Source organism: Otolemur garnettii, unplaced genomic scaffold (assembly GCF_000181295.1).
Source record: "Otolemur garnettii isolate 467f Iridium unplaced genomic scaffold, OtoGar3 scaffold00178, whole genome shotgun sequence".
Lineage (NCBI taxonomy): Eukaryota > Metazoa > Chordata > Mammalia > Primates > Galagidae > Otolemur > Otolemur garnettii.
The window spans coordinates 1,055,812-1,083,794 of NW_003852573.1; the positions used below are offsets into that span (position 1 = coordinate 1,055,812).

The window sequence follows — 27,983 nt, forward strand, 5'->3', positions numbered from 1 at the left end:
AATGAACACTTTGCTGAATACAACAGTCTGTTAATGGAACAATCCCATGTAATGGACTTTCCAACTCAGGTTGTTCATTCTCTTTGGCAAAAAGTAATTATTCTGATATTACTACACCTGCAAGCTGATTTAAAAGCAGTGTGTTATTTCTTAAATATGATGGTTTTGCAAAAGGTTGTGTTATTTGTAAATAGTTTTCTGCTGGCCCTGAATTGCTGGGAGTGGAGAGTGAAATTAGTTAAGCTGGAGGGAAGGGAGTCGAAGAGAAGAAGGTTAAACCAGAAGTAAGAGCCAAGCTGGGATTCTTAGGAGAAATGAGTGAGGAGTCACTCACAGGCCCTGTCGGCTCAGCACCATAATTGTTCTCCATGATTTAATATATAAGTATCAAATAAATACTGATTAAAGTCTTCGTGAGAGAGAAGTGGGCCTAATCTGAAGTTCTTGACTTGTGTTTGTAATTGTCCCTTCTTGTTTTGTTTTTCAGCCTCTTCCATGTAGTTTCTCAGTTTCTCCACCTGAGGCCTCTTGGTCATGTTATTTTTCTACTCTACAGAAACTGGCATTCACTGTTGTCCTGGCAACTGTCAACTCCTGTATTTGCCTTTCTTGTTTGGAGCTTATAAAGCTAAGGTTGTAGGCTAGGAGTAGGCTAGGATTCCTACCTGCAGGCCATCTGTGGATCCAGGAAAACTGCCCATGACCCTCTTGACTGGACACACGTTTAGCACCCTGAATAATCGTATGCCTTGGATGACAGAAGGGCTGTGGAGAATCTGTGGATGCCTGGCCCAGGTCTGTCACTTCCAGGTACACCCCTGGTGGTCTAGAGTGCCAGTCCTTTGTGAAGGCCCAAAGGTCACTCATGATTATTCTGAACCAGCTGAGTGGGCTTGTCTGCGGGGGGGGGGGGGGCATTTTTCTTAACAATTTTTTTCTTTGTATCTTAACATAGAGCCTCTCCTAACCACTGAGATATAAAAGGAAGCAAAGAATATGGTGAGCCCATTTTAGTAAAGAAAAAAACAAACCTGTAAAAGTTCAGAAAATCTACAATGTATATGAAACTCAGTCTTCTGAGATCTGGTAATGAGTACCATGGCCTCTGAATCAGCCCGGTGGGCATCCAGGCTTTGTTCCCTGATGTCTGATAAAGGGACTGGGCTGCAGCCTCATAGGCTACCAAGTCCTTCCAAGTCAGGGAGTGGGGAACAAGTCATGTTTGACAGAGGAGAGGTTGAAGCTTTGTTAAACCAGGGAATAACTATAAGGAAGAGAAAGATATCTCTGAGCGTTTCAGAGAAATTTCAGCTACCGGCAGGTGGATGCGCTGGAAGTAATGACCACAGATCTGTATGAGTAGAGACGTGTCTCCTCTGATTTCCTTGGCGTCTCCATTTAGAGTTGAAGTGCCCTTGCTCAGACTTGGCTCCCGGGAGAATGCTTTTTCATTTGGACATGAAAGCTGAAACTCGAAAATCAAAGCTACAAAATTTCATGTTCACCCCAGAGGTGATACTCTGACCAAATCAGATACCTTAGAACGCTCACCAGGTTTGAAATTCCTGTCCTGAGGCACAACCCTTAATGAGGCTATTAGTCAAAACCAATGTTTTCGCCAGGGGACTGAGACAGGCCCCCATCGACCTGACGATGGCATTATAGCAGAACTTTAAATTGAGGTCTGTGTCATATAACCCGACTGTCGTGTCTTAATTTTTGTCAAATGTAAACTCAGTAATATGAAAAGATCGTGGAGACTTTTGCCTACTCAGAGAGACTATTCCAAAATAGGGATTTTAACTTTCAATTTAGGAAAACTACTTAAAATACAAAATTTCAAAAACAAGTTTTTCACACCAGAAGACAAAAATAACATGTTGTAAGGAGAACAGAAAAAAAAAATTCCACACTGAAAAGTTGAAAACAGCCAATTTATGGTAAGCATCTTCATGACTCAGCCACCTCGCAGAACTGACTAAAGATACCATAAAGATACCATTTTTGCGAGGAGAACATATTATCACTGTCCCTTTTCCATTTCTTCCACTTTCATTCCAGAACTATATATATAATATCCATATATATGTCTTTGTATGGTTTAGATTTATATATATATATAAAAAATATATATTAATCCCTATGGCTCAGGACTCAAGCTAATCTCAGCAATGTACCCCTACCTACTCTTACCCCCACCAATTCCCTCAATGAAGATTTTCTAGAAGAAAAGTCTTTGTCCGGTCATTCCTCTGCTTAAAACCCTAGTGCTTTTGGGATAAACTGCACACTCCTTCTCTGATGTGTAAGCAAGTTCAGGGAGAAGGTCAGGAGGCAGCTGGGGGCTCTGGAGCTCCCTTCCTGGGTTGGGATTTAGCCTCAGCCAGTGCCCAGTGGAGAACCCTTAGGCAAGTTATTAATCTCTCTGGGCTTTAGCTTCCTTATCTATAAAATGAGGATGATAATAAGATCCTGAGAGGGTTGTTGAGAGGATTACATGAGTTCTAACATACTAAACACCCAATATTCACTATTATTGTGATTATAATATATTCTGCTCTATTTTTTTCTGCCCCTGCTCCCTCAGTCATACCCAACTGCTTGCCAATCTCTTCCCACCCCTGATGGACCATATTTATTTTTGTCTCTGTTTAGTTCTTAGGAGCTGCTTCCTCTGCCTAGAATGCCATTCTGCACATTCACCCACCACCTGTCTTCTGTATCCTCCAAGGAACTCTTCCTTATCCTTCAAAGTTCAGCTTAGGTACCAGATACCCACTGTCTGTCTTACAGGCTCCTACAGTGCCAGTTCATCTTTGTATCCTCCTGTCTACCACACAGTACAGTCATGGTCTGTTTACTTGTAGGTCTTTGTCAGCAATCAGTTCTTCACGCCCTTGGCCCCCTGTGAAGGAGGAATTATAACTTGATCATTTCTATATATCTACTACCTACTGTGTGGTCATGAATGCTGGATGCCTGGATGGATGAGGGAAGGCAATTTGAAAGATATTACCAAACCAGAGTGTGTTTAATGTAGTTGGAATGATTAGGGGCCTGGAAACCTACTGGACTGAGAAATGAGTTATTCTGTGAAAGAAGACATGGGTAGGAGAGGTCTTTGGATATGTAAATGACCAAAATGTGGAAGGGCGTGTTTACTCTGTATTGTTTAAACTCACGGAATTGAGGGAGGGGAGAGAGGAAGGAAGGAGGAAAACATAAAAGTTACACAGGACGCCTTATACATTATTATATGCCTACATTGTTCTCAATTCTGTTCTGATTGGCAAATGAGAAATTATCGAGTGTTAACTGATTCATAAAAAAAAAAAAATAAAATGGCAGAATTATGACCAAGTCTGAGATGAAAGATATAGGCCAGTTTTAGCTCAACATGAAGGAGATCATTCTGGTAAAGAGGTATTCTCCACTGGCTAGGTGACATCAAAGCTCAGTACAGGAGAGAAACTAGGCTAAACGACCTCTGACTGCTACTCTGTGCCACAGTTTCCATCTTCTTCCTGTCTGTCCGTGGAGGGGTTCACATCCAAGGGTTTCATCAGCCTTTTCGACTGTCATTGCCTAGAGGGCTCCAACGCTTCTCTAGTCTTGTCCTTTTTTCAGCTTGTACACTTTCACCTTCCCACAAATGCCCTTATAGCTCACAGAATATCAGTGTTTGAAAGGATCGTGAGTTACCTTCCTTCTAGTCAAATACCCATCTGAAACTTTGATTTCCTTTTAAACACCCTTCACAGTGCTAAGTTTGCAACTTCTTTTAGAAACCCAGGAAGCAATAGTAAAAGCAAGGAGGTAGTGGGTCTTGTTTTAGTCAGTGTTTGCTAGAGAAGCAGGCTTGATAGGTTACACATACATGTGTTAATATGTGTGTATATATATTTTTATTTTATTTTATTTTGCTTTTATTTTTATTCAATTTTATTTTTTGAGATAGTCTTACTTTGTTGCCCTCAGTAGAGTGCTATGGCATTATAGCTCACAGCCACCTCAAACTCGTGGGCTTAAGTGATCCTCTTGCTTCAGCTTCCCAAGTAGCTGGAACTACAGGCGCCTGCCACAATGCCCAGCTATTTTTTAGAGATGGGGTCTCACTCTTGCTCAAGCTGGTCTTCAACTCATGAGCTAAAGCAATCCACCCACCTCAGCCTCCTAGAGTGCTAGGATTACAGCCGTGCACAGCTTATTTTTTATTTTTTAGTCTTTATTTTTTATTTCAGGTTATTACAGATATACACATGTTTTTGTTACATGAATTGCTTTTGTACAATTTGAGTCAAAGTTGTAAGTGTGCCCATCACCCAGATAGTGTGAACTGTACCTGTAAGGTGCGAATTTACCCCTCCTCCCACCTGCTTGCTTTCTGTTGAGTTTTACTACCATATGTGGACGTGGGTATTGATCGATTAGTTCCAATTTAATAGTGAGTACATGTGGTGTTTGGTTTTTCATTTTTAAGATACTTTATTTACTTACTGTAATGGTCTCTAGTTCCACCCAGGTTGTTACAAAATTTATTAGTGTATCTTTTTTTTCTTAATGGCTAAGTAGTAAAGTACTCCATGGTATACTTACAAGGCTGGACAATTAAGTTCCCAAACTCATCCTAGAAAAAGTGTAACATGCCTCCTGGGTGAATATCACGAAGGGCATCTTTGAAGTCCTCCCCTTGGGAAGCTATGTATCCACTGACACCAGCACCTCGTCCACCCTTCAAAGCAATTTTGGAACTCTTTTTCTGGGATGGCCATCAGGGCTGTTATCAGGGCTGTAGGAGTGAACTCATCCTAGGAGAAAGTGCTTACACTTAAGGCCTTCAACTGACTAGAGGAGGTTCACCTACATTATGGAAGATAATCTGCTTTACTCAAAGTCTACTGATGTAAATGTTAATCACATTTTTAAAATACCTTAACTGCAACATTTAGACTGGCATTTGACCAGACAACTGGTTCCCATAGCCTAGACAAGTTGACACTTAAATTTTAATCATTCCAGGTCTATAGTATAGGAGAGATGTCTGGGCTGGAAATATCAGTTTGGGAGTCTTTAGCATATAGCCAGCAATTAAAATCTTGATATGGAGAGCTGAAGTTACTAAAGGAATCCGATCTGACAGGAAACTTCCCAAGGCAGCTCATTTGGTTATAGTCAAAATTGTATTTAAATCTATATGAAGATACTGTTTTCTGATTCATTATTCATATTAAATTTACCAGCTACTATGTCACCCTCTCAAGTGACTTTCAAATCCCTTTCTCATCCTAGTTGGTATCACCTAGACCTATTTCTCTTTGTTATTGTTCTTTAAAGTACACACTGAAAATTGAGAGTGACCCTCCAGGCATGGTCTAGTGAGCATAAGATGAACTCAGTGTTTTTGTTTGTCTGTTAAAGCAGAGTGTGGTGGCTCATCTCAGTAATCCTAGCACTCTGGGAGGACAAGGCAGGTGGATTGCTTGAGCTCATGAGTTTGGGACCAGCCTGACTAAGACGGAGATCCCATTTCTACTAAAAATAGAAAAACCAGCTAGGTGGCTCCTGTGGCTCAAAGGAGTAGGACTCTGGCTCTATATGCTGGAGGTGGCGGGTTCAAACCCAGCCCCAGACAAAAACTGCAAAAAAAAAAAAAAAAAAAAAAAAAAGAAAAACCAGCTGGGCATTGTGGTAGATGCCTATAGTCACAGTTACTTGGGAGGCTGAAACAAGGGGATTGCTTGAGCCCAAGAGGCTGAGGTTGCTGTGAGCTGTGATGGCATGGCACTCTACCCAGGGTGACAGAGTAAGACTCTGTCTTCAAAAAAAAAATTAAAATAAAATAATAAGTAAAGCAGGTGAATATCAGCATTTTGAGGATAGGGTTCACAAAACTGTTGATTTCTTGAACTCAGTCTTGGCTAAAATCTTCAAATCTTAATACAATTAAGACTCCTATACCACTTTGCCTTTATCCTGCATATGCAATGCTCTGTAGCCCACTTTGTAGCTCACTTTCTCGAGTGAAGTGGGAACAATTGTAGCGTTTAAGTATAGGTGTGATGTGTCTTGGGCAGATGGCCTTTCTGGAGCAAGGGGAGCCCTTCAGGAGGCCGTTGAAGTGGAGGTGGTGAGGAGCCATCAGATTCTGATATATTTTGAAGTAGAGCCCGCAGAGTTTGGATGGATTGGATGTTAGGGTAAAGAGTCAAGGATGACTGCAGGATTTTTAGCCTGAGCAGCTGGTCAGATGTTGTGGCCATCAGCTGAGATGAGGAAGACTATGGGAGGAGCATATGCAATGGGGAGACCAGGAGTTTCATTTTGGATGTGCAAAGGTTGAAATCGCTTTTAGAAATCCAAGTAGCAATGTCTAGAAAGCAGGGGGGGATAGATGGCTGTGAAGAACAGGAAAGGTCTAAGCTGGAAATATTAGTTTGGGGGTCTTGAGCACTTAGATAGCATTTAGAACCCCGAGACTGGGTGGTGAGACTACCAAGGGCATGCGTGAGTCCACAGAGAAGAGGACCAATGACTGGTGAACCCTGGTCCTCTGACAGTGAGAAGCTGGAATCAGGAAAGGCATGTGAGAAGGAGCAGCCTGTGGGACATGAGGAAAACCAGGAGAGTGCAGTGTCCTGGGTGACTCAATGAAACTCCAGGAGGGTTTCTGTATTATAGATCCTAAGCCTTGTATAAATGTGTGTAATGTAGACTATTTTATAAATTTATAATGTGTTCTTATTTGTATATTTACTATAAGGTTATATTTTTGTATAAATATACACTATTATATAACTTATAGATTATATCTGGGATAATACAGCAAAGGTGGCTTAATGGGAAGGGGCATTAGGGACCAGAAGGCCCTGTGTGCTAGGCTCGGTTCTGTTGGTCTGAGTACTTTGACTTTACTTACATTTTCTAGTGCCAGTTAACTCATCTGGAAAGTGGAGATTTTAATCCTTTCCTTACTCTCAGAGTTACAGTGATAAAAAAAAAATTGAAATACTAGATGTGATTATTTTTGTTAGCAGTAAAGCATGTATGCTGTATCTGTATGCATAAATGTATATATCTGATTTCATATATTTGCTGTTATTAATATCCATTGGATCAGTCAGATTATGACCTATTATAGGTTAGAATCAGTTTCGTGGGCTTCAGACAGCATTTGAAAAATGGAGTGGTATAGAAAGTATCAGTATGTATTACTCAGAGTAAAGGTAAATGTTTTTTAACTTTTCTGTTTCAGTTATATACCTGTGTTATCTGTCCTTGAGTAACAAATTATCCCCACCATAGCAGTTTAAAACAACCACCATTTGTTATTTTCACGAGTCAGGAATCTGTGAGCCGCTTAGCTGGATGAGTTGACTCAGGTTTAAGATACACTCTCTGCCCGGGCTGCTGTCTCTCTGGGCTGCCATGTCCACCTCCAAGCTTACCCTTTGGCGTTAGCAGGAGGCCTCAGCTCTTGCCCACATGGGTATTTCCTTGGGCCACTCGTGATATCTTCTCCTTCAGGGAAGCACATGGTCTAAGACAGAACAAGAGAGCAACCCCACGATAGAAGCCGCAGTACCTTTTATAACCTAATCTAGGAGTGAGACATCATCACTTCTGCTATGATTCCCTCTTTTCTGTCAGTAACACAGACTGATCCTGGCACAATGTGAGCAGGAATAGACAAGGGTAGAAATGCCAGGAGGTGGGGATCCTCCATCTTGGAGACTGGGTGTCACAGCTTCTACACATTTGTCAATACTGGGCTGAGATATAAAATATACTTTTCGATGTGGGTCATGTGAAAAAGCATTTAAGAAACACTGCTCTCCAGCATCTAGTAGTATGCACCATCAGGCAGAGGCACACATTATCTGGTAGGCACCAGTCTAAGAAGCTCTGCTGTTGATTCTACACCTGTGGTTAATTACCAGCGACTACCATCCTGAATATGAACCCCTGTGATTTTTGCAATGAAACAACACAATTGGAGTCTCAGCAGGCCCTGGAGGACTGTTTAATCCTAAATAAATTGAACCCAACAATTGTCCCTTCGTATTCCTTCTGTCTGATTTCTTTAATGCTGCACCTGCCAAGCGTATCTGCTGTGTTGGGTTCTCATTTCAAATCTGTGACCATATTTTATGCTCAACTGGCTGGCTTCATTCAAGTTCCTGGTGGAGTGCTGTGCATGGCTTGTGATAACAGGTACACTTCCTGCTTCTGTGTGTGCTTTTTTATTGTTTCTTCTTGTCTGCTTATGAGTACAGTGTGGGTAATGAGCTTGTGGGAAATTCTACCTGTAGGTGAAGGGGAGTATAATTAAAGTTTTATATTTTGTGAATAGGGATCATTATATACATAAAGCTGTGCCCTATTTAAAGGAATCTTGTAAAATAATTACAGGCATGATTTGTAATATAATTTGATATACCCCACTGTGAAAAACAATCTGCTTTAGCTCTCCGAAGTGATATTTTTTGTTTTTTCACTAGTGTTAAGTGACTGGAAAAGAACAAATTATCTTTGACGTGGTAATAGATTCTAAGCAGGCTGAAAGTCTGCAGTTTAACAGTTAAAGGACAAGTAACAAAGCCTAAAAACATACAGCTGGCTCTCAAAATTGTGGGAGTTTCAAAATGGAGTAGTTTCTTGATAGAAAGTGAGTGCCACCAAGTAATCGGAAAGGAACTTTTCTGCAAGACTGTCCTAGTTTGGTTCCTGCTTCAACATGTTCCTACTTGTCAGCCCTGCAGCCACGGGGCTTTTCTGGGCTTAAGATTTTGTACCTTTGGGTTTTTCTCCATCTCCCAGTCACAGTGGAGGACTGGAGGTCTTGTTATTCTCAGTAGGCTTTTTTTTTTGGTTCTCATAGGAGAGCTCCCAGAATGCTGGGCTGACTGCAGGTTTTTTATTTATGCATCAGTTGCACTCCTGAGTTGTCAACTCCTGCAACCAGGACTGTCTAGTCCCCTACCTGACAGCAGCTGGCTCATGGTGGAGGCTCAATACATGGAAAGAAATTAAGTTCTTTATTCTCTTGAATGGATTCCTGTCCAAAAGAACAAGAATTGTGGTACAATATGCTTATGAGATTACTTTTTCTCAGTGTTTCTATTAAATGTAGTAAATTTTTTACTTTCCTTGAAATATGAGAAATTTAAAATGTTGGAGGCTATTTACAACACAATTTCCATTTCTCAAAGTAAGATCTCTTTTTTCTTTTCTTTGAAACCTATGTCATTTTTGATAACATTCAGTGGGAGGGAGATTGAATTTTTGAAAACAAATGTGGACCACTGCCAGCTTGAGTGAGCAGGCTGGGAACTGCTGAGCAAGAGAACTTTGCAGGTCCCTTTCTGGTCAAACCTGTACATGTCCCTGAAGACCAGGCAATACTGTCAGCTGCGTGAAATGACTTCCTCTGTGTCCAGAATGCCATCTGAACAATGGGCTGTTAATGCATTTGCTGTAGGCCTGGCTCACTGACCTGGCTTTGACCTTCCTATGAAAACAAAAGTAAGTGTTGGTGTGGTGGTTTATGAATAAGCCAAGGGCTTTTGTATGTGTGTGTTCTCTGCCTTGCAGACTTTTGATTTTTCCTTGCTGCCTCTGCTTCACTGATCAGCCTTGTGGGGCATGCCCTGTCTAGTCCTGGCAAGCCCTTAGGTTAGTTACCCAGGTGCAAGAGATGCCCAAGGAGAGACTTGCGTGTTTTGTTAGTACAGGAATTACTGAGTATAGGAGAGTCTGCAAAGACTGGAGGTACTGTTGTTTGAAAAGCCTGTGATTCTGTTTATGTCTTGGACAGTCAAGTAGGGAATTAATACCAAATGTACTTTGTTATCACGGCTCCTGTATATAATTAGTATGCAAATAAAACAGAAAGGAAAGGATACAGATTAGGGATAAAGATGAGTATGGAATTTATTTTAAACTTTTTTTTAATTATGTATCACTTTTAAATATAATCAGTATGTTTTTGGAGTCGTCATTGTGGTAACAAGTATTTTGTTTTGGTGTAGAAAGGATGGAAAACATTTTCAACTGATCGGCCTTGGCTTGCTAGTAATGGCAGAGCCAAATGCTCAGCTGAGAGGGGGAACCAGATCATTGAAAAGGGATCACGTGGGCGGCGCCTGTGGCTCAAAGGAGTAAGGCACTGGCTCCATATCTTGGAGGTGGTGGGTTCAAATCCAGCCTCGGCCAAGGAAAAAAAAAAAAAGGAAAGAAAAGGGATCATGTAATGGCAGTTTTTCAAACCATAATGAGCAGATTCATCAAACATATATCACGAATAACCACTCATTGTAAGGTAGTCACGAGGGAAATGCTATAGAGTGGAATGAATTTTTAATAAGATGACTGACTATAAATACATAACATGCAGAGACCACATTAGTCAGCTTTTGAGATTGTGTTAATTATAGCCTTAACATTTGCTTTGTGTTCAAGTCTTGTGACCTGGTGGCATTTTTTGTTAAGTATTGACTTGTTTAATTAACTAGTCCCCAAAACCCAACCATGTGAGGCCTGGCCTAATTTTAATTCATTCCTGAAGTTCTGGGTCTCTTGGGTCCAGTTTACTTCACACACAGATGCTGAGGCCCACCTCTCTCTAATTTTCCTGGGGGCAAGGGTGGGGCAAAATTCACATATCTTTGTTCTCTGTTTGGAGATATTCAGTAGTGTGGTTGCCAAGGGCAACCAGGGCTCACAGCTAGGCAGGGCCCTATCAGTGCTTCCCTTAGGGATGTAGATTTCTCTCTAGTCTGGCTGCTTGAGTTGCTCTCTGGGCATCATTGCTGCAAGTGCTGCTTGGAAGAAAGAAGAGAATTTATCAGCAGCTCCCTTTCCTGTTGTAACCGACCCCAGTGGTGTTTTGTAGGTGTCATTGCCAGTTGGCTTCCAGCATGGGGAGCCTAAAGTACTCTGGAATTTCCATGGTGCCTGGGAAGTACCTCCTGCCCCAGGCTGGCTGGCTTCTCCTCATTCTTCAAAACCCAACCAGAGCGTCACCTCCTCTGGGAAGCCCTTCCTGCATGCCGTCCCTCCCTTCTCATGAGCCCTCACAGCGTCCCAGCTTATCTCACTTGGCATTTGTCATGTTGCTCTGAGTTCATTGTATTACTTGTATTTCTTTTCCACTAGTCAGAACCCTGGGGGACGATACGTAGCTTTGTTCAGTTTTATTTACCCAGGATCTAGTACCATGCCTGGCACGTAACAGGCACTGTGTTAAATAAATGACTGTCTCTCCCCTTCTTAGTTTCTTCCCTCTGCACCTCTGCCCTTTTCAGATGCTTCAGATCTCCTGGCACACCAGTCCGTCCCTATCCCCTCTCCCTTCCTCCTGTTTGCCCGGCACCTCTGCTACCAATGCGTTGGTTAGGAAGAACCCACTCAAGGCATTCTGGGTGGCAAGGGTTAAATTTGGGGAAGCAGGGGCACACATATGATGGGGGTGATGGGGGTCAGGAAGCCTGTTAGAAGCTGCTGCTGCTGGCCTCGGTGGCCTGCAGCACTCAAGGGGTGTCCAAAGGGGCCCCACTACAGCAGTGGTTTCTATAACCCGCGTCTGCAGTCTGTCCCCAGCTGCTCCCAGAGGAGAACTGGCTGGCCTTGCCTCTGGCCCTTCCATCTTGAGAGAGGGCCTCTCATCTGTAGAACTTAATCAGAAATCAGCTGAAAAGGGACTCTGCAGAGTGCTGGTTTATAGGCTTTTCATGTCCCAGGTACAGGCCAGTGCTTAGAAGGATAGAATATCCACAGAAATATCTGGTGCATCCGGAGTGCTGCCTTCTCAGGGAGCTGCTGAATACCACATTTTTTACAACCATGTTCTACCGACCTTATTAGTGAGTATTTTTATTAATATGAAAGCACCCTCATCCGTAGTTGCATCCCAGCAATTAACATCCGCTTTAGCTATGTTTTAGGTCCCCCAAACAATGTATTCTCCTTAAGAATTAAAAAAACTGTCCTAGCCCAGAAATTTTGAATATAATCTTTTGACAGGCATGTCTCTTTTAATTTATAATACGTAAGTCACTTGTATTGAAAATCTGTGAATTTTTAGTGAGGTTATCTGAGTTCAAGTTGAAACTGGGTCATTTATTAGCTATGTACTTGTAGGTAAATCCTTTATCTTCATTCATTGACATGTGTAGTCCGTACTTAGTGCTATGGGCCAGGCCCTGGTAGGTATCATTACCTGTCAAATGGATACAGTACATTAGCCCCGTTTTCCTTACAGTTTGTTAAGAAAGAAGTATTCGTGACAGTACTTTATAAATGTAAAGTTGTATTGAAAATGATTATTTTAGTGGGCAACATGTGAATTGATATTTAGAATCACTTCTTTAACATAATTTATTAAAACTATGTCCGCAAAGTGGTATCCTTGTCATGTCAAGGTTGCAACCTCTAAGGCGAATCAGCTTCAGTGATTTTCTTTTTTTAATTGAATGATAACTATGTACGTTAATGCACTTCTGGGGTACAGTGTGGGGTTTTCACACACAATCCGAAACACTTCCATCAAACTGGTTAACATAGCCTTCGTGTCATTTTCTTAGTTATTATTTTAAAATGTTCACATTCTGCTCTTAGAAAGATTCACTTGTACCCTTGTAAGATAAACCTCAGAAGTGATCCCTCCAATCCCCTGATTTTTTTCTTTGCTGACTTTCACTCAAGATTTAATCCTGAGAACAGGCGTCCTTTGGTTTAACTTGACTTCCTTGCCTCTTAGGGAAGACAGGGAAGAGATTTAATTGTCCTACTAAAATGGGACACAATTGGTGAGATGTAAGTCCTCACAGGAAGTCAGGCCTCCTTTAAAAACAAGCAGACAAGCAAAAACAACAAATGTCCACCATGTAACTATCTATTTTTCCCTCAGATGACGACATTGCTTCATATTCTATTAAAAATCTTCACCAAGTATCCGGCATTGCATCCATCTTCTGCTAAATCTTCTGTACCTATCACCTATCAATATTGTCCCATGAATGAACACAAAATAACCGTGTTTGTCTAGCTCGCTGTAACAGCCATGCTTCCTCTTCCCCTCAGTAGCCCCCTCGTCATAAGGGCTCCTTACAACTAGTAGTGTCTGTACTTCCCCTGGACTCTGCCCTTGGCTGTAGGCTGCCTTCCGTTTCCACTGCCCAACAAAACTACATATCAAATTGACAGTGACCTCCATGTTGCCAAATGTGTCTAACAGACACTTGTGCATGAAAAGATAAAAAGCAAGACGAACATAGACTCTTCTTCACCCCTGCTCAAGAATTAACTCAACAATGAACCAGAGACTTAAATGTAAGAGCTAAACTATAAAACTTTTCAGAGAAAACATGGAGAAATTCTTCAGGATTTTGAGTTAGGCAAAGAAATCTTAGATACAACATCAAGAGCATGAGCCGTAATAGAAAATAATTGATGGATTGGATTTTTCAAAATGCGAAATTTTGATAATCTGGGAAAGGTGACGTTTTTAAGGGATCAGGGTTTTTCTGCCTCTCAATGTTTGCATTGACATTTGGTCAATATTAAGCCCTTAGTGCCAGTTATTATGTATAATTTTTATAAACCTATAACCCCTGTTATTATGTATAATTTTTGTAGTACAAAAGCCAAGATATCATCAGTGATGAATAAGATGGAATCTTATGAACATTCTTATGATACTATGGACTTTCAGACTTCACTGCAGCTCTAGAACAAACAAAAAAAAATTGCCAAATTTTGAGCTTCAGAAGATACTTTAAGAAAATGAAAAGACAAGCCACAGACTGAGAGAAAATGCTTGCAAATCACGTATTTGGTAAAGGACTTGTACCAGAATATTCAAAAAGGGAAGAACTGAATTTTCTTGTTCATAGGTGTGTCCTCAGTCCCTTTTGTAATATCTGGCATCTGGAGGGTGCTCAGTAAACACTTGCTGTGCTCATTCATTTATCCAACATCAGTGCAGTTTGGAGACAAGCCTGTTCGAACTTAACCAAGTCTGAGGAGGAAAGAAAAATAACCCTGAACACATGTAGAATGCTGATGAAGTGCGTGTACCCACTACGTTTGTTCCTTTTTCTGCAACTGGTATCATCTCCACGCCACATTTAAGAAAAGTGAGCTATGAGGGATCAGTTTTTTTGCCCAAGGTCAAATTCTGTTAAGTGTTTATTAAAGCCAGAGCCCAAACCTTGAATTTCTAATTTCTACTGTTGTTCAGGAAATCCCTTCCATCACGAGCCTTTTCTTCCTGGCCCTGGTGCCTTCTCACCGGTTCTTTCTCCAGCAGTGTGCTGTGTTCTATCTCCAGGCTTGGGGGCTGTTCTTGCAGAATCTCCTTCCCAGTGATCTGCTGGCAGACACAGTCGTCTGATCTGTGAGGAGTGTCATGTGAAAACCCCGTACTGTTCTCATGTGTTTGCTCCTGGGAGTTTGCCCAGCCAGGGCTACAATTCTCCTTTCCTGCTTTCCCGTGAGACTTTGGTATTTCACCAAATGTTGTTTGCCCGACTGCTGGGATCATGCTAGCCTAAGTTCATGTTCACTTTTCTGTTTTCCCAGCAGAGCTTTTTATTCTTGACTGTGAACTAGCTCTGAATCTCAGATTGATATGCAGGTTAATGGATGGAGCTGCAGATGGTGTGGTGCCATTACTATATGATTTCATCAGGGAGCCTGTTTCATCCATGTGTCAATAAAAATGTTGATTGGCACTGAGCTGGGGGCAGCAATGGGATGTTTTGAACAGAGAGCTGGGGTCTGGAGGACCTGGTCTGTCAGCCTCAGCTCTGCCGCTAGTTACATCTCAATTATTTCACATTCCTTATCCTCTGTTTTCTAATTAGTCATGAGAAGGTCGCAGCAGATAAACTTTAAGGTCTTCTCTGTACTCTGAAATTAGGTAGGCCAACCAGAATGGATCAGGGCTTCTAGGTATAAACTTCGTTGTCTTGTGATTTGATTTGGTGTTCACTGCCAGCTCTGCAGGTCAGTTTTCCAGCTTCTCAGGCAGGAATGTGAAAGCTAAATTTTGGGAAAGCCCATTGTGGGATAAACAAATCTAGAGATAAAAGACTGAAGGTGGCAAACTGAAGGACGAGGATAGGGTTGAGATCTGAATATTGGTACATTATTTAATCACTGCCCTGCCTGTCCCGTGCTAAGGGGCGGAAACCACAGTGGTTCTGAAACATACCTCACGGGTTGGGTGGTCGCTGCAGCTGTTGGCCACAGTCTGTTGTTTTCATCCCCAGCTCCCAGTCATCACACTATAAGCCTGGAGCCGTGTGTTTCAACCTCTCTCATCTCATGGCACACTTGAACCTATAGTTAAACTTCTGTGGCACACTTAAATTACGTCAAATTTTTTTTAAAAGGAAAAATATATACTTACTGTGCTTTGAATTTCTTTTGAAAATAATTTAATTAATGATCTTTAAAAATTTTTCAGTACACCAACTGAAAATCATTGGCCTGGAGGAAGGACAGAGCTCTGAGGGGCAGGCAGCCTGGTAGGGCAGAACAAGTTCTGGAACCAGCCATGGGTTCTGGCCTGAGTTCTGCCAGGGACCCGCCATGTGGGCCTAATGCCTCCTCTGTCTAAACCAGGAGATACATAAACCTTGGTGCTCTGTACGTATGGGTGCGGCACCACTTGTTAGGCTGAACAAGCCTAACGCTGGTGGACTATAAAGCTGTGAGGACAGCAGATAGAATCATAATAAACCATCACGGAAGTGTTAGCCTGGGCACAGTCTGCTAATTTGCTGATGGTTCTAAGACCAGAGCCACTGCTGTGGGAATGAGCGGTCCTACTTGGAGATGCTCCCTCAGAGCACCTGAAACACAGACTCAGAAGCCTGGGGCTGGAAGGAGTCTTAAAGATCATCTATTCCGGTTTTCTGTCTGATAGTTTAATTTCCTTTAAGCAGCTCTTTTTACCCACAGTTGAACTCCTCTAGTGGTGAGAAGGTCACTGCCTTGCTAGGATATTGCAGCGGGTTAGATCAAGCTTTTATATCAAGCTAAAATCCACCTCCCCATTGCTGCTATCAATTGATCTTCAGACAACAAAGAATTTCATCACACACAAGATTTCCTCATTTTAATTTTTGAAGGAAACCAAGCATGACATGCACAGGATTCTTGTTCTTCACATTTTCTGGAAAGGAAATCCTGGTTTACTGTGGGCTGGTAGCTGTGAGATTATCTTTTTAAAAGGTGATAATAATTGTACTACAGTTGAATAAGTATTTTATTTCAGAAGGGAAAGACCATTTCTATCTGTGGCTATTTTATGCACTTATGCATAGTAATTAGTGTATTAGATGACTCCTATAGAGACTTGTCTGTCTGCAGTGTGCTATGCTGAGTGTCAGCATATAGGGGCATGAATGCCTTGTTACAGTGTATCATTCACACACTCATTCACTCATCTGAGGATCTATCTGCTTGGTGGCTGGCTCTGGCTCTTGCCTGTTTAGGGCTTGTGGTCCATTGAGGGAGAGAGTATTTTATGTCTGTCTTATTATATTAAAATTATTGTTGATTACACCATCTCTTTGCTAGGCTCTGTTCTCCCCAAAGCAGGGAAGACTGTGCTGTGCATTACTGAATTCCCAGCACATAATAGCATGGTGAGTGAGTGGTTCAATTCCTGAAGGAAAGAACACAGACTTTGGCGTTTAATACTCTGAGCTAGATCTTGATTCAGCAATTCACTAGCTACTTCACTAGGAATAAAGATGTGAGGCTTTATAAAATCAGGACCTGTTTTACAGGGTGGTTGTGAGGATTAAGATAGATAATATACAGAGTGCCTAGCACAGTGCTTACAATATAGTTGTAAAAAGAGAAGACGTATTATGCACTTACTATGGGAGGACCGTAAGGTGCCTTTTTCAGCTATATAAAGAAACTGAGAAGATATTTCTAGAGTTTATTGATTTGCTAGTGTTTTGAAATTAGTGACAGCCTCACAACAGCCTCCTGAAGCCTTTGAAAGGAGCCTAAATCATCTTACCACAGTAAATAGGAAATTTATTCTGTATATTTCACAATTGCTGAGAGAATAAATTTTAACTGTGCTCATCACAAAAATGTTAAGTATTTGATGTCATAAAGGACATATAAATTAGCTTGGCTTAATCATTCCATATTACATTTAAAAAATCACCCTCACTTTGTAACCCACAAATGTAAAGTCCATAAAGTTGGTGTGCAATTTATAATAGCTAACTATTTTAAATTGCACAGGAACTTTACGGGCACATCATTAATATGGACAAATTATTGATCATTGATAATAATAAAAGAATGAACTTAAGATTCTGAGGAAGCCACAAAAACCCATACATTCAAATAAACATAGCATGAGTCTAGACCACGGAGTAAACCACAGTGTTCTTTTGGACAGAATCATTTTCTTGGATGATACCTAAAATTATCATTAATAGCAAAATAACTGCACTATTGTTTTCAAAATAACGCATGTAAATGTATGTCATAGTTCATAGTTGTAAATGTGTTCTGTTTAGTTCTTTCTAAAGGGAACAAGGCAATAGCTACGTAAAATTGTTAGGCCCGACCTTCAGCATCCTGTTACTGCTTAGCCTGACGTTTTGGTGAATAGGTTGCTAAGGTTGAGAAGTCTTATGAATAACAGCTTTGTGGACTGCCTCATTCTCCAACTAGTAGGATAGCTATCTTTGGAATTTAGTTTTGATTTTCATTTCATATATGCTCACTTGTTCACAGCTTTAAAAAGGAAAAACCAGTCAGTGGTAGAAATTAGATTCTTATTTTAGCAGATTTGTTAATTTCTGTGTTAAAGCATAAACTTTTTTTGGTTTTCCTTTTTCAGGGAGTGCGCTTTCCTTTTTAAGTTGAAAGAATCAGAACTTCACAGGAGCCTCAGAAGCACATTGGACATAACATTTCCCCCCTGAATTATTTGAGATTAATTTGTGGACCTGATACACCTGCACCCCCAAACACCACCGTGTGTGTTTCTAAAGACGTTCTCCCACATAAAAGAAATGTACACGTTGAATATCCCTTATTTGAAATACTCGGGACCAGAAGTGTTTCGGGTCTGGGTGGTTTTGGATAATTGTGTTATGCTGGTTGAACATCCACACATCTGAAATCCGAAATGCTGCAGTGAGCATTTCCGTCGAGTGCCATGTCAGTGCTCAAAAAAGTTTTTGATTTTGAAGCATTTTGAACTTTGGATTTTTGGATTTGGGATGTTCAGTCTGTAATGACCAATATCAGAAAGTTACCATTGTTGCATTGCTATCATTTATTCCTCCAAACCAGGGCCCTGTTTCTTGGTGGATCTTCTAACTAATGCAGAATGTCTGGGTTCAGGTGCTGGCTTTGCCCCTGACTGACTGCACGACACTTCCCTCTGCAAGGTGGAGATAATAATAGTAATACCTTAGCACGGTTGTGTACGTGTGTGTAGGGTAGAAGCGTGCCTGGTTCCTGTTAAGCTCTATGTGTGTGTTGGCTTTGATTAGTAACATCCCTGCGTGTCCCCTCTCTGTGTGTCATACCTGTCTGCAACCTTTACTTTCCTTAGGAAGCCTCATCTTTCTTTCTCACATGATCCAAGGAAGGTGAGAGACAGAACTGAATGAAGCTTGTGTGTATCCTAGCCATGCTTTGCATTCAAGGTGAATGAAGTCTCTTCTCTTTAGAGGTAATCTAAAAAGCTTGCTTTTTGAGCCGCCTGAGGAGCTAGAATATTCGTTAGACTGTTACCCTCACACCTTCGTGTAATGGGTGACTGTAAACACTGGTCATTGGGAAGTATCTCCAAAGCCCTAAGATGTGCTTTGCAAGGGAAATCTCTGAGTATGCTGTAATAATGGATAATTTCCTGCCCATTAGTTGAATAAGGAAGACAAAATTTGCCTTTCATTGTTGTATTTCATAATGCAAATGTGATTTTGAATATGTGTAATTTTTAAATATTTAATAAGCAATGTCCTAAAGCTTAGTATACAGTAGGTACGGCACATGCTGTGGGAGGAGGAGAATGGACAGAGCTTTGGCTGGTTGGCTGCCCTTCTTCTGGGGCAGGGCACAAAGGAATGTTAAGAAATTTATTTCCTACCACATTATTCCCTGGAGACCGTGGCTAGGTGTTGATATGAGTGGGGTAAACCTTATTTTGAAAACCTTATAACCATCTAGACACAAAAATATTACAAGATGGCACATAGGTGGGGTGCCAAGCGTTGTCAAATTCATAACAAATTTGACAAAATTTGACAAAGTAGAATAGGAGTAAACCCAGGGTGAGGGAAAGGGGAGTTAGTGTTCCCTGGGTGGATTTCAGTTTGGGAAGATGAAAAAGCTTCAGAGATAGACAATGGTGATAGTTGCATAAAGAATACACTTGATGCCACTGATTTATCTGTAACTTAAAAATGGTTAACATAGGCCAGGTGTGTTGGCTCATGCCTGTAATCCTAGCAGTCTGGGAGCCCAAGGTGGGAGATTGCCTGAGGCCAGGAGTTTGAGCTCAGCCTGAATAAGAGAAATACCCTGTCTCTACCAAAACAAACAAACAACAACAACAACAACAAAAACCAGAACAAATTAGCTGGGTGTGGTAGTGCACACCTGTAGTCCCAGGTACTTGGGAGACCAAGACAGGAGGCTCGCTTGAGCCCAGGAGTTTGAGGTTGCTATGAGCTATGATGATGCCACTGCGTTCTACCTGGGGCAATGGAGCAAGACTTGGTCTTAAAAAAAAAAAAAAAAGAAAAGAAACAAAAGAAAGAAAGGAAAAATGATACATTTTGTTATTATATATATATTTACACAATAAATTTTAAAAATCGCCTGTAGCTATGATTTACAGCTGTCCTAGAAAGTGAACCATTTTCCAGATTAAATCAACCACAGAACCATTTTATTTCTTTAGTCTAGAAGTGGGTCACCAAGCATTACTGTCGAGGTCCCCTAGGAGGCTGAAGCCTTTATGTTGCTTGGTTGGAAACTGAGCGATCTGTGGCACTCACGGCGCTTTTGCAGGTGATTCCTTCCTTCCCGTTTGCCCTAACTCCGCTCACTGCCTAAGTCTGTCAGCAAGTCTTCACTCTCCCACAGAGTTCGGGCTGAGCCCCGGTCACCTCTCTGCTGGACATTAGTGGCTTTTTACGTGACCCCCCTGTCCTGCTGCTGCTTTTACTCTCATTCTCTTTGGGACATCTGAAGTGATCTTTTTAATCCATAAATCAAGCATATGATTCTGCCACCCTAAAAGCATGAAATTCAAACAAATTAAAAAAAAATCACTCTCCTATCAAAAACCCTGTGGGTGCTTCCTATTGATGTTAAAATAAAACCCCAAACTCCCGTAGCTTGTCCCTGTCCCCTTCTCCACCAAGATCATCCTGGCCTTCCTTTGGCTCCCCAGCCCGACCCATTCTTTCCTAACATGGGTCCTTTCCACTGATGTCCTGCTGTCTGGAACATCCTTCATCTGATCTTGGCATTATTGGTCCCCTCTGACCCTGTGAGTCTCAACCTAAACGTCACCTCCTCAGAAACGCCCCTCTGTCCTATCACCTCGTCTGCATTTTATGTTATTGGCTGTTTATTTACAAATTCACTATTTGTTTACCTCTTCCTTCCAATTAGAACAAGAGCGCTGTGAGGTCAGGTCATCCCCCCAGCCTCGGTCAGTGTGTGGCACATAGAAGTTTCTGACAAAATGTCTCTTGAATGAATTGCATGAATGTCAACACCCAATGCAACAGTGCAGCAAAGATAGAAGACATCGGTACCCCTGAGGAGCTTACTTTGCCTCCCCTACGTTTCCCATCCCATTTTCTGATGCTAATTTCCACCCTGGAGCTTCTGCAGCCCACGTTGGTTTCCCCGGGGGATTGCTAGCTGTCTATGCGTCTCTGCATCTGAGTGAGCTTGCCTGTCATTGGGTGCTGAAAGCTCCCCAGCTTGTCCTGACCCTGGATTCCCTCCACAGCCAATCCCCTTGCATGGGGACTAAGAGTCATCAGTGCACCCCGTGTCGCCATCCCTCCCGTCTGTACAGTTAGACCATGGCTGTGGGTGAAGCTGGGGATGCTCCAGTGTGTGGTACCAAGGTGGCTGTCGGGAGCAGGCCTTCCCTGCCGGTCACAGGGCCCAGCCCTCCAGTCCACTCACGTGCTCAGTGTCTAGCCTCTCCGTGAGGACTCCATGGAACGGCTTGTCCTTCTGCTGCCCTGTGTCCTCAGCTCTGTGTCCCCATCCCTCGGAGTCCCTGCTCCCCCTCCTGACCCCACTGCTTTCCGGGAGTAAAGCGTCTCTCTCTGGGCTGTATTATAAGGCCTCTTACATTCTTTTTATGTGACTTACTTGTCCCATGGAGTAATTGGGACTGGAAATTCCATTGAAACAACTTCTAAAACTAGGAGGGAAGAAGATTACCATGTTTGGAGCAGTGCCTGTGTGCCAGGCACTGTGCTAAGCCATGTTTTTATATCATATCACTGAGTTCTCCTAGCTTCCCTGTGGTTAAAGGCTCTCCACTTTCTCAGAAGCAGCTGAGAACTAGAGAAGTTACTCACCTCCTGGAGCCCAGCTGGCACTAACACGGAGGTGGGCCTGTGGACCAGCTGGGCTGACTTGGAGCCTGGCGGCCACACTGGGAGAAGTGGAAATCAGTGGGGTGGGGGTGGGTGGGTGGGGAAGCGGGATGGCATCAGTGTTTGAAATGAGCAGCCATTTGCAACTCGTAATAATGAGAAGCGGTGAGCACTTGAGCTCTTAGTGGGGTATTTGAGAAGAGCAAGAATTCTTGCATTTGGGGCCCCCAGCTGTGCCCTCTGCTGGCTTTGGGCTCTGTGTAAGTTACTTAGCCTCTCTGAACTTTTAGCTCCTGCACCAGAAACTAGGGGCAGCAATAGCTGCCTCCCTGGCTGTGTATGTGAGCACTGAACACATTCTAATCATTAAAAGTAATATCTGTTAATACTATTAAACTTTTCATTACGTTTCCAGTATCTTCTTCCTTGTGCTGAGGGTCTCTGTGATTCCTTCCCTGTCTGTTTTGTCCTGTGGTTCCTGGAGTAGAGGCGGTCACTTTCTGTAGCTGATGTAGTTGAAAAGGCTTAATAGGCTTCGGATGAGGGAAGGAAGCTGAAATCTCTGTTTTAAGTTAAATATACTTCTTCCTCCTGTGTTGTAGATCTGGCAAGCAGAAAAAACATACTTTTATCTATGGTATGGATATTTGCTTTTGTAGCTGAGCAAAGGCACCTTTGTTTTTGTTGAGAGAAGGGGTCATTTCTGTTTCTTAATCTGTATTAAATATAATGATAGGATTTAGCATTTCATCAAGGTCCATGTAAAATCAAATGAACCACTTCAGCTGTCCCTACAGGTAGATCTCCCTTTAGAGAATAGCTTTGTGCAGAAGATTTATAAATAAATGGAATTCATATATTTGAATCGCATTTTCCCTGAGTTATGTAATTAGTTAAGTGATGTAATGAATAAGGTACTTTGTATTCTGGCTTTGACTTTGACTATTTTCTGTTTATTGTCTATAAACAGATACTTCAGTACTTAAAAGAATCTTGCCATTCAAAGGTATCCCACAAGGAATCTCATTCTGGTGTCAGTAATTACCTGTCATAGATCAGGTGGGGTGAGGTACCAGGCATGCAGGGCTGCTCCAGGGAGCAGGTGGGGGACAGCTGCAAGCTAGGGACACTCGGCTAGGGCCTGGGCACTTGCACCCCATCCTAAGGTGAATTCCTATGTCCATTGCCCCCTCGTCTGAAGGGACTGAATTAACTTGGGCTTTATTCAGGCAGACTACCAACCCAAGAGGTGAGTCTGGTGGATTGGACACAGCAACTACCCTTTAGGTATTAGGGTAGCAGTTATGCCTGGTGGACAGCAGCGTGAGTCTGGCTACCCGGTCTTTTCACTCACAGCCAGATGCAAAGGGAGAGAAGGGCACTGGCTAGGGGGTCAAAGGCTCAAGGAGAACAAGCATGCTAAACAGGGAAACCAAGGCAGTGCCATTTATATGGACTAAGCCAGTGTGATGGTGACAGGGGAGGCCTAACTTAAAGGGTCGGCTGTAGGTGGGAGCTTGGGGAATGCCTGGTGTGGGGCTCCACACAGTGGCAGGTGGCTCCCCATCTGGTGCATTGAGCTGCAACTCTCCTCGCTTCCCTGCTCAGGGCAGACCCAGAGGTGGGGCAGGTGGAAACTCTAGGGACTGTGATTACGTGGGGCTTGGAAGACAAGAGTGGATGCCCCCTTCTTCCCATGGGGTATTGTGGTTTTGTGCTTTGAAAACATATTTATTTTTTAATTAGTGAGAATCTGAGACACTAGTATTATGAAAGGACTCACCTGCTGGAGAAGTGGGAGATCCCTGGGAGAGCCACCCTCACGGCCTTTATTCTACAGAGAGCACGCTTACCCTTGCTGAGATGCTTTTGCTACCAAAGAGCAGTGTCTCTGCATCAGAAGGGCTTGTTAACTCTGATTTCTGAACTCCATTCCCCAAATTTCTGAATCCGTATGTCTGAGGAGGAGCCAGAGAATTTGCATTTCCAGCAATTTCCCAGGTAAAGGCCCCTCTTGCTGTTTCAGGGGACATACTCTGAGATCCACTGTCAGGGAGTAATTGATTCATTCATCATGCTGTGAATGTAAATTATATGTATTTTTGTCATGTCCATCTTTTGTGTACTTATTGACACGCTTATTTGTGTCTCCTTTGAACAGGCATTTCGATGTTGGACTGCATAATTTCTTAATCAGGTAAGCCCATAATTTTTAGATAACATTATATAGCACGTCTATTATGAGAGACTGCAATGGAAACTAGATCCTTAAGTGTCTTGACAAATATGGCAACTGTGTATACTTGCCAAGGGAAACATTGCTAACATTGTGGTTTTTTATGTTGCCCCAAATCATATGTGATTAAACAATTAAGGACATCAGTGTTTACAGGGGCTTATATCTGACGTGATAGTTGCCCAACATCTTGGATTAGCTTAATGACAACTGCTAGTCTGCTGGAAGAACTCACAGAAAAATGAACCATTCTGGCCTGTACTCAGATATTAACTCACTTAACCAATTGTCCGTCCATTGAATTTGATCTTTTTAAAGCGAATCTACTGGTTGTTTTACAGTCACGAAGATACAACCTTATTCATAATTAAAAAGAGATTGCAGATGGCAGTTTATATCCTAGTTTATTGGTGATTTTTATCAGAGTTGTCTTATGGGGCGTATTAATTTCAAATAGCTATTACATCAAACAGATTAGTAGAAATATACCAGAATATTAATAGGGTTTATAAGAATATGCATGATTCTTTTTCCTCTTGTCAACTTTGCTGTATTTTCTAAGTTTTTATAATTAGCATGCATTACTCTCCTAATGGTGAAAAATATGATCGTTAAAATGCCTGCCAAAAATATGAGGGCAGCAGAAACGTCTGCTGAAAGACTGTAAACTAGAGATGAGGAGGAAACCAGCAATCACTCAGGGGTGTCCAGCCTGCGGGTCACATGCAGGTTATTTGAGGACTGTTTTGCTTGTTGATGATGTTGGATATCACAATATGCACCATGTAAGGGTACGTAGCACACCCTCTGGGTGAAGGGCTCCACTTGAACTTTGCCTTAGGAACACAAACAGTGTAACCTAATCATTTGTACCCTCCTATTAATCAAATTAAAAAATATTAAACAACCCAAAGTATGGGGTGGCACCGGTGGCTCAAAGGAGTAGGGCACCGGCTCCATATGTGTGGCCCCAGACAGCGCTTACTCTTCCAAAGTACAACAGAAAAGAAGAAAAGGACGGACACCCTGAGAGTGATTTGCTTCCTGCAAGTATGTGACCCGGAATGCTAATTAATTCCAGCAGTCTCCTAATAAACAGTCTGTAGCTCCAGTGTGAGTCTGGGGAGAGGTGCAGTGGTGGTTCGGTTTTCTACCATGGTAAGATGCCCTTGTAGGGGAAGTGTGCATAACCGACACCCCCTTTATGCTCAACCAACTGTACCTCCTCTGTGCTGCGTGTGGTGGGTTCTGGCTGAGGCTGTGTATACATTGTCCTCTTTTCCGAAGGCTCGTCCAGGGTTGCACATTGAAATCTTCACCTACCCCGGACTCGAGGAATATGGCTTGTTTTAGCTTTCTTTCTCCCCCCCCGCCTTTTTTTTTTTTTAAATTAAATGATAACTATGTACATTAATGCAATTCTGGGGTACAGTGTGGTGTTTTCATATACAATTTGAAATGTTTTCATCAAACTGGTTAACATAGCCTTCATGTCATTTTCTTAGTTATTGTGTTAAGACATTCATATTCTACTCTTAGAAAGATTCACTTGTACACTTGTAAGATAAACCATAGAGGTGATACCTCCAATCACCCTCCACCCATTCCCCTCTCCCTTCTCTCTTTCTTCAGGGTAGTGTATAAAGTGTACTACTCTTGACACAGCCAGGTCAATGCATTTTAGCAGGAGGGACAAAGGGCCAGCAGTCGTGGGGAAGCAGGCAGGAGGATTCCACATCTAAACGGATCCTAGGACGCTGTTTGGGGATACTCAGGGGTTTCTGAGCTGCTGTCTTTGGAACCTTGCACCACTCCCACCGTTTTTTTACCTGATGCCTTGTAGCAGATGCAAAGTTGTACTTCTCTTATTTCTTCTCATAAGTTTCTTGAGGGCAGGGATCGTGCCTTAATCACCTATCAATAATTAAATTCAGAAACTTATATAGAATCAAGCTTCAATGAACATTCATGGCAGGAGCGAATGACTGTGATGGGACAGGACAAGGAGGGTGAAGAAGCTGTTCGTTCATTTATTCAGCAAATAGTCGTCAAGCTTACCATGTGCCGCTCACCTGGCTATGTGTGGGAAAACTGTCACTTGCAAAAACAGACATTTGATTTGAAGCTTTCCCTGAACTTACCACTTGCCAGGCTTGTCTGAGCGAGAGGTGGTATACCTCGGGGATCCCTCCTCCCTTCATTCCTCTGTGCTACAATAACCATTTCTCCTGTGTTGGGTCTGGAGGAAGGAAAAGGCAGGTAAGGTGGCTCTAATGTGACAGGACAAGGTTCCCTGGCCCTGGCAGGAGGCCCTTGTGGGCGGGTCCTGGGACATGCTCTACCTGGCCAATTTAAACAGTGTTCTGTGAAGCAAGCAGAACGGCAGAGTAAGGCTTCTCTCCGCCCTGCCATCTCCCTGCACTGTTCCTTCCCCTTAGTCTGGTAGAGGGAGGGGCAGAGCACAGCTTATCCAACTGGGGACCGAGGTTGGTCTCCCCTTCACGCAGGCATCCCCAGCCTCTGAGAGTAGGTTGCTTTATCCCCTACCGACCAATCTCCCTACTAAGCTAACCACTTAAAGACTCCCAGGGGAGCTGGTTGCTGGGAGCAGAGTCAGTTCTCCATCTCTTAGTAACCTGAGATGGCTGTCTTGCCTCTTATCTGCAGCTCTCTTTAGAAAGATCTTTAGATCTTTTCTATCTCCAGCTCGGGAGGTCAAATTTGATGGGACTAAGTCCTGTTTGTGATTGGATACCTCAGTGAGGATTGTTTGACTGGGACAACGACCCTGAACCGGGTTGAAGAGGGTGGGGGGTGTGGTAGGGTGGGCAGTGAGGGGATGGCAATGACAGGTCTTGTAAGAAGTTACGCTGTAAAGAGGGAGAAAGGGCAGTGGGGGACCGGGAGGGAGTTTTTTCTTTCTAATGTGAGGAAATCTTGTATTTAGCCACCAGAAGGTCTTAAGTGCCCTTCAGACAGAGAGAAAGCGGTTTCAGTAGGTGGAAAGAAGCAGTGTGATTGCCAGGGGGCAATGAGTGCTTCCTTAGCCCCAGAGCAATGGCATTTTCCTATAAATATGTCACTGGAGAAAAAACCTTGGAGGGTTGGAAGAGGGAGGGGTGGGGGATGGTACTTGAGGAAGCCTTTTCCCTCTGTGATGGCCCAAGAGAACAAAATATATTTCCTTTTGTAAAAGAGGAAATGTGGGAGAAATTGGATTTTTTTTTTCTTTGAAGAATTGCATTTATCGGCTCTAACAAGCTCTTGGCGTGGACTTTGGTTTGTCAGGCTTTATTGAATGCTTTGTGTTCGGCATAAGAGAAAGTGTAGCTTGCCTGAAATTAATCAGCTGCATCTCTTAAGTTGATGAAAGTAATGTCAATTTCTCTAGCATGATGAAATGTCCCCCGAGTCAAGGGCCCTATCTGTGGTCTCAGGCCAGGCAACTGCAAGGGGGGGACATGGTTCCCTTTGAGTTGTTGGTGTTTTCTACCAAGGTGTAGGGCAGGAAGGAGCTGTCATGTTTGATGAAATGTGAACATTTTGGGGATTGCTGTTTTGTGAGGATTATGGGAATATTCAGTGAGTTTAATCCTTCTGCATTTCATAGAAATCAAAGTTGCAGGAAGTAGCAACTCACTTGAGAATAGCTTCAGAAGAAGCCTATTGGCTTGAGTTCTGAACGTGACACTACAGAAAATAAATAAAGGAGAAAGGTGATCAACCTGGGGAAAGAGGTTAAGAGATTACAGGATAAAACAGCTCTGTTTCGTGTTAGGTAATAGGGCGGCTTGTTTAAAGGTAGCTGAGTTTAGCTTGAGCAAGAAAATTTTTAAGGTATTATTTTTTTTTGGTTTGAGTCTTGCTGCCTGAGGCATTTTTCATTTTATCCCAGAATTGTAGCCACTTTTAAGACAAAGGTACACTTGTTCTCACTTATGTGAAATCTTAAAAACGTCAAACTCGTGTAGAAGCAGAAAGTAGAACAGTGTTTACCAGGGTTGTGGGGGTGGAAATTGAGGAGTTACAAGTCAAAAAGACAAAACACTGGGGGCGCCTATGGCTCTGTGAGTAGGGTGCCAGCCCCATATACTGAGGGTGGTGGGGTCAAACCTGGCCCT

At 42.5% G+C, this 27,983-nt stretch overlaps 1 protein-coding gene across 2 annotated transcripts in view; it reads left to right on the top strand.

The window, feature by feature from the left end:
- Positions 1–27,983, top strand: part of HHAT (hedgehog acyltransferase) — a 333,401-nt gene that overhangs the window by 168,947 nt on the left and 136,471 nt on the right. For both annotated transcript variants that reach the window (XM_012811853.2, XM_012811851.2), the window contains one exon: positions 23,788–23,823. In XM_012811853.2, coding sequence (XP_012667307.2) covers positions 23,788–23,823 — 36 coding nt within the window. The remainder of the gene's footprint in view (positions 1–23,787; positions 23,824–27,983) is intronic.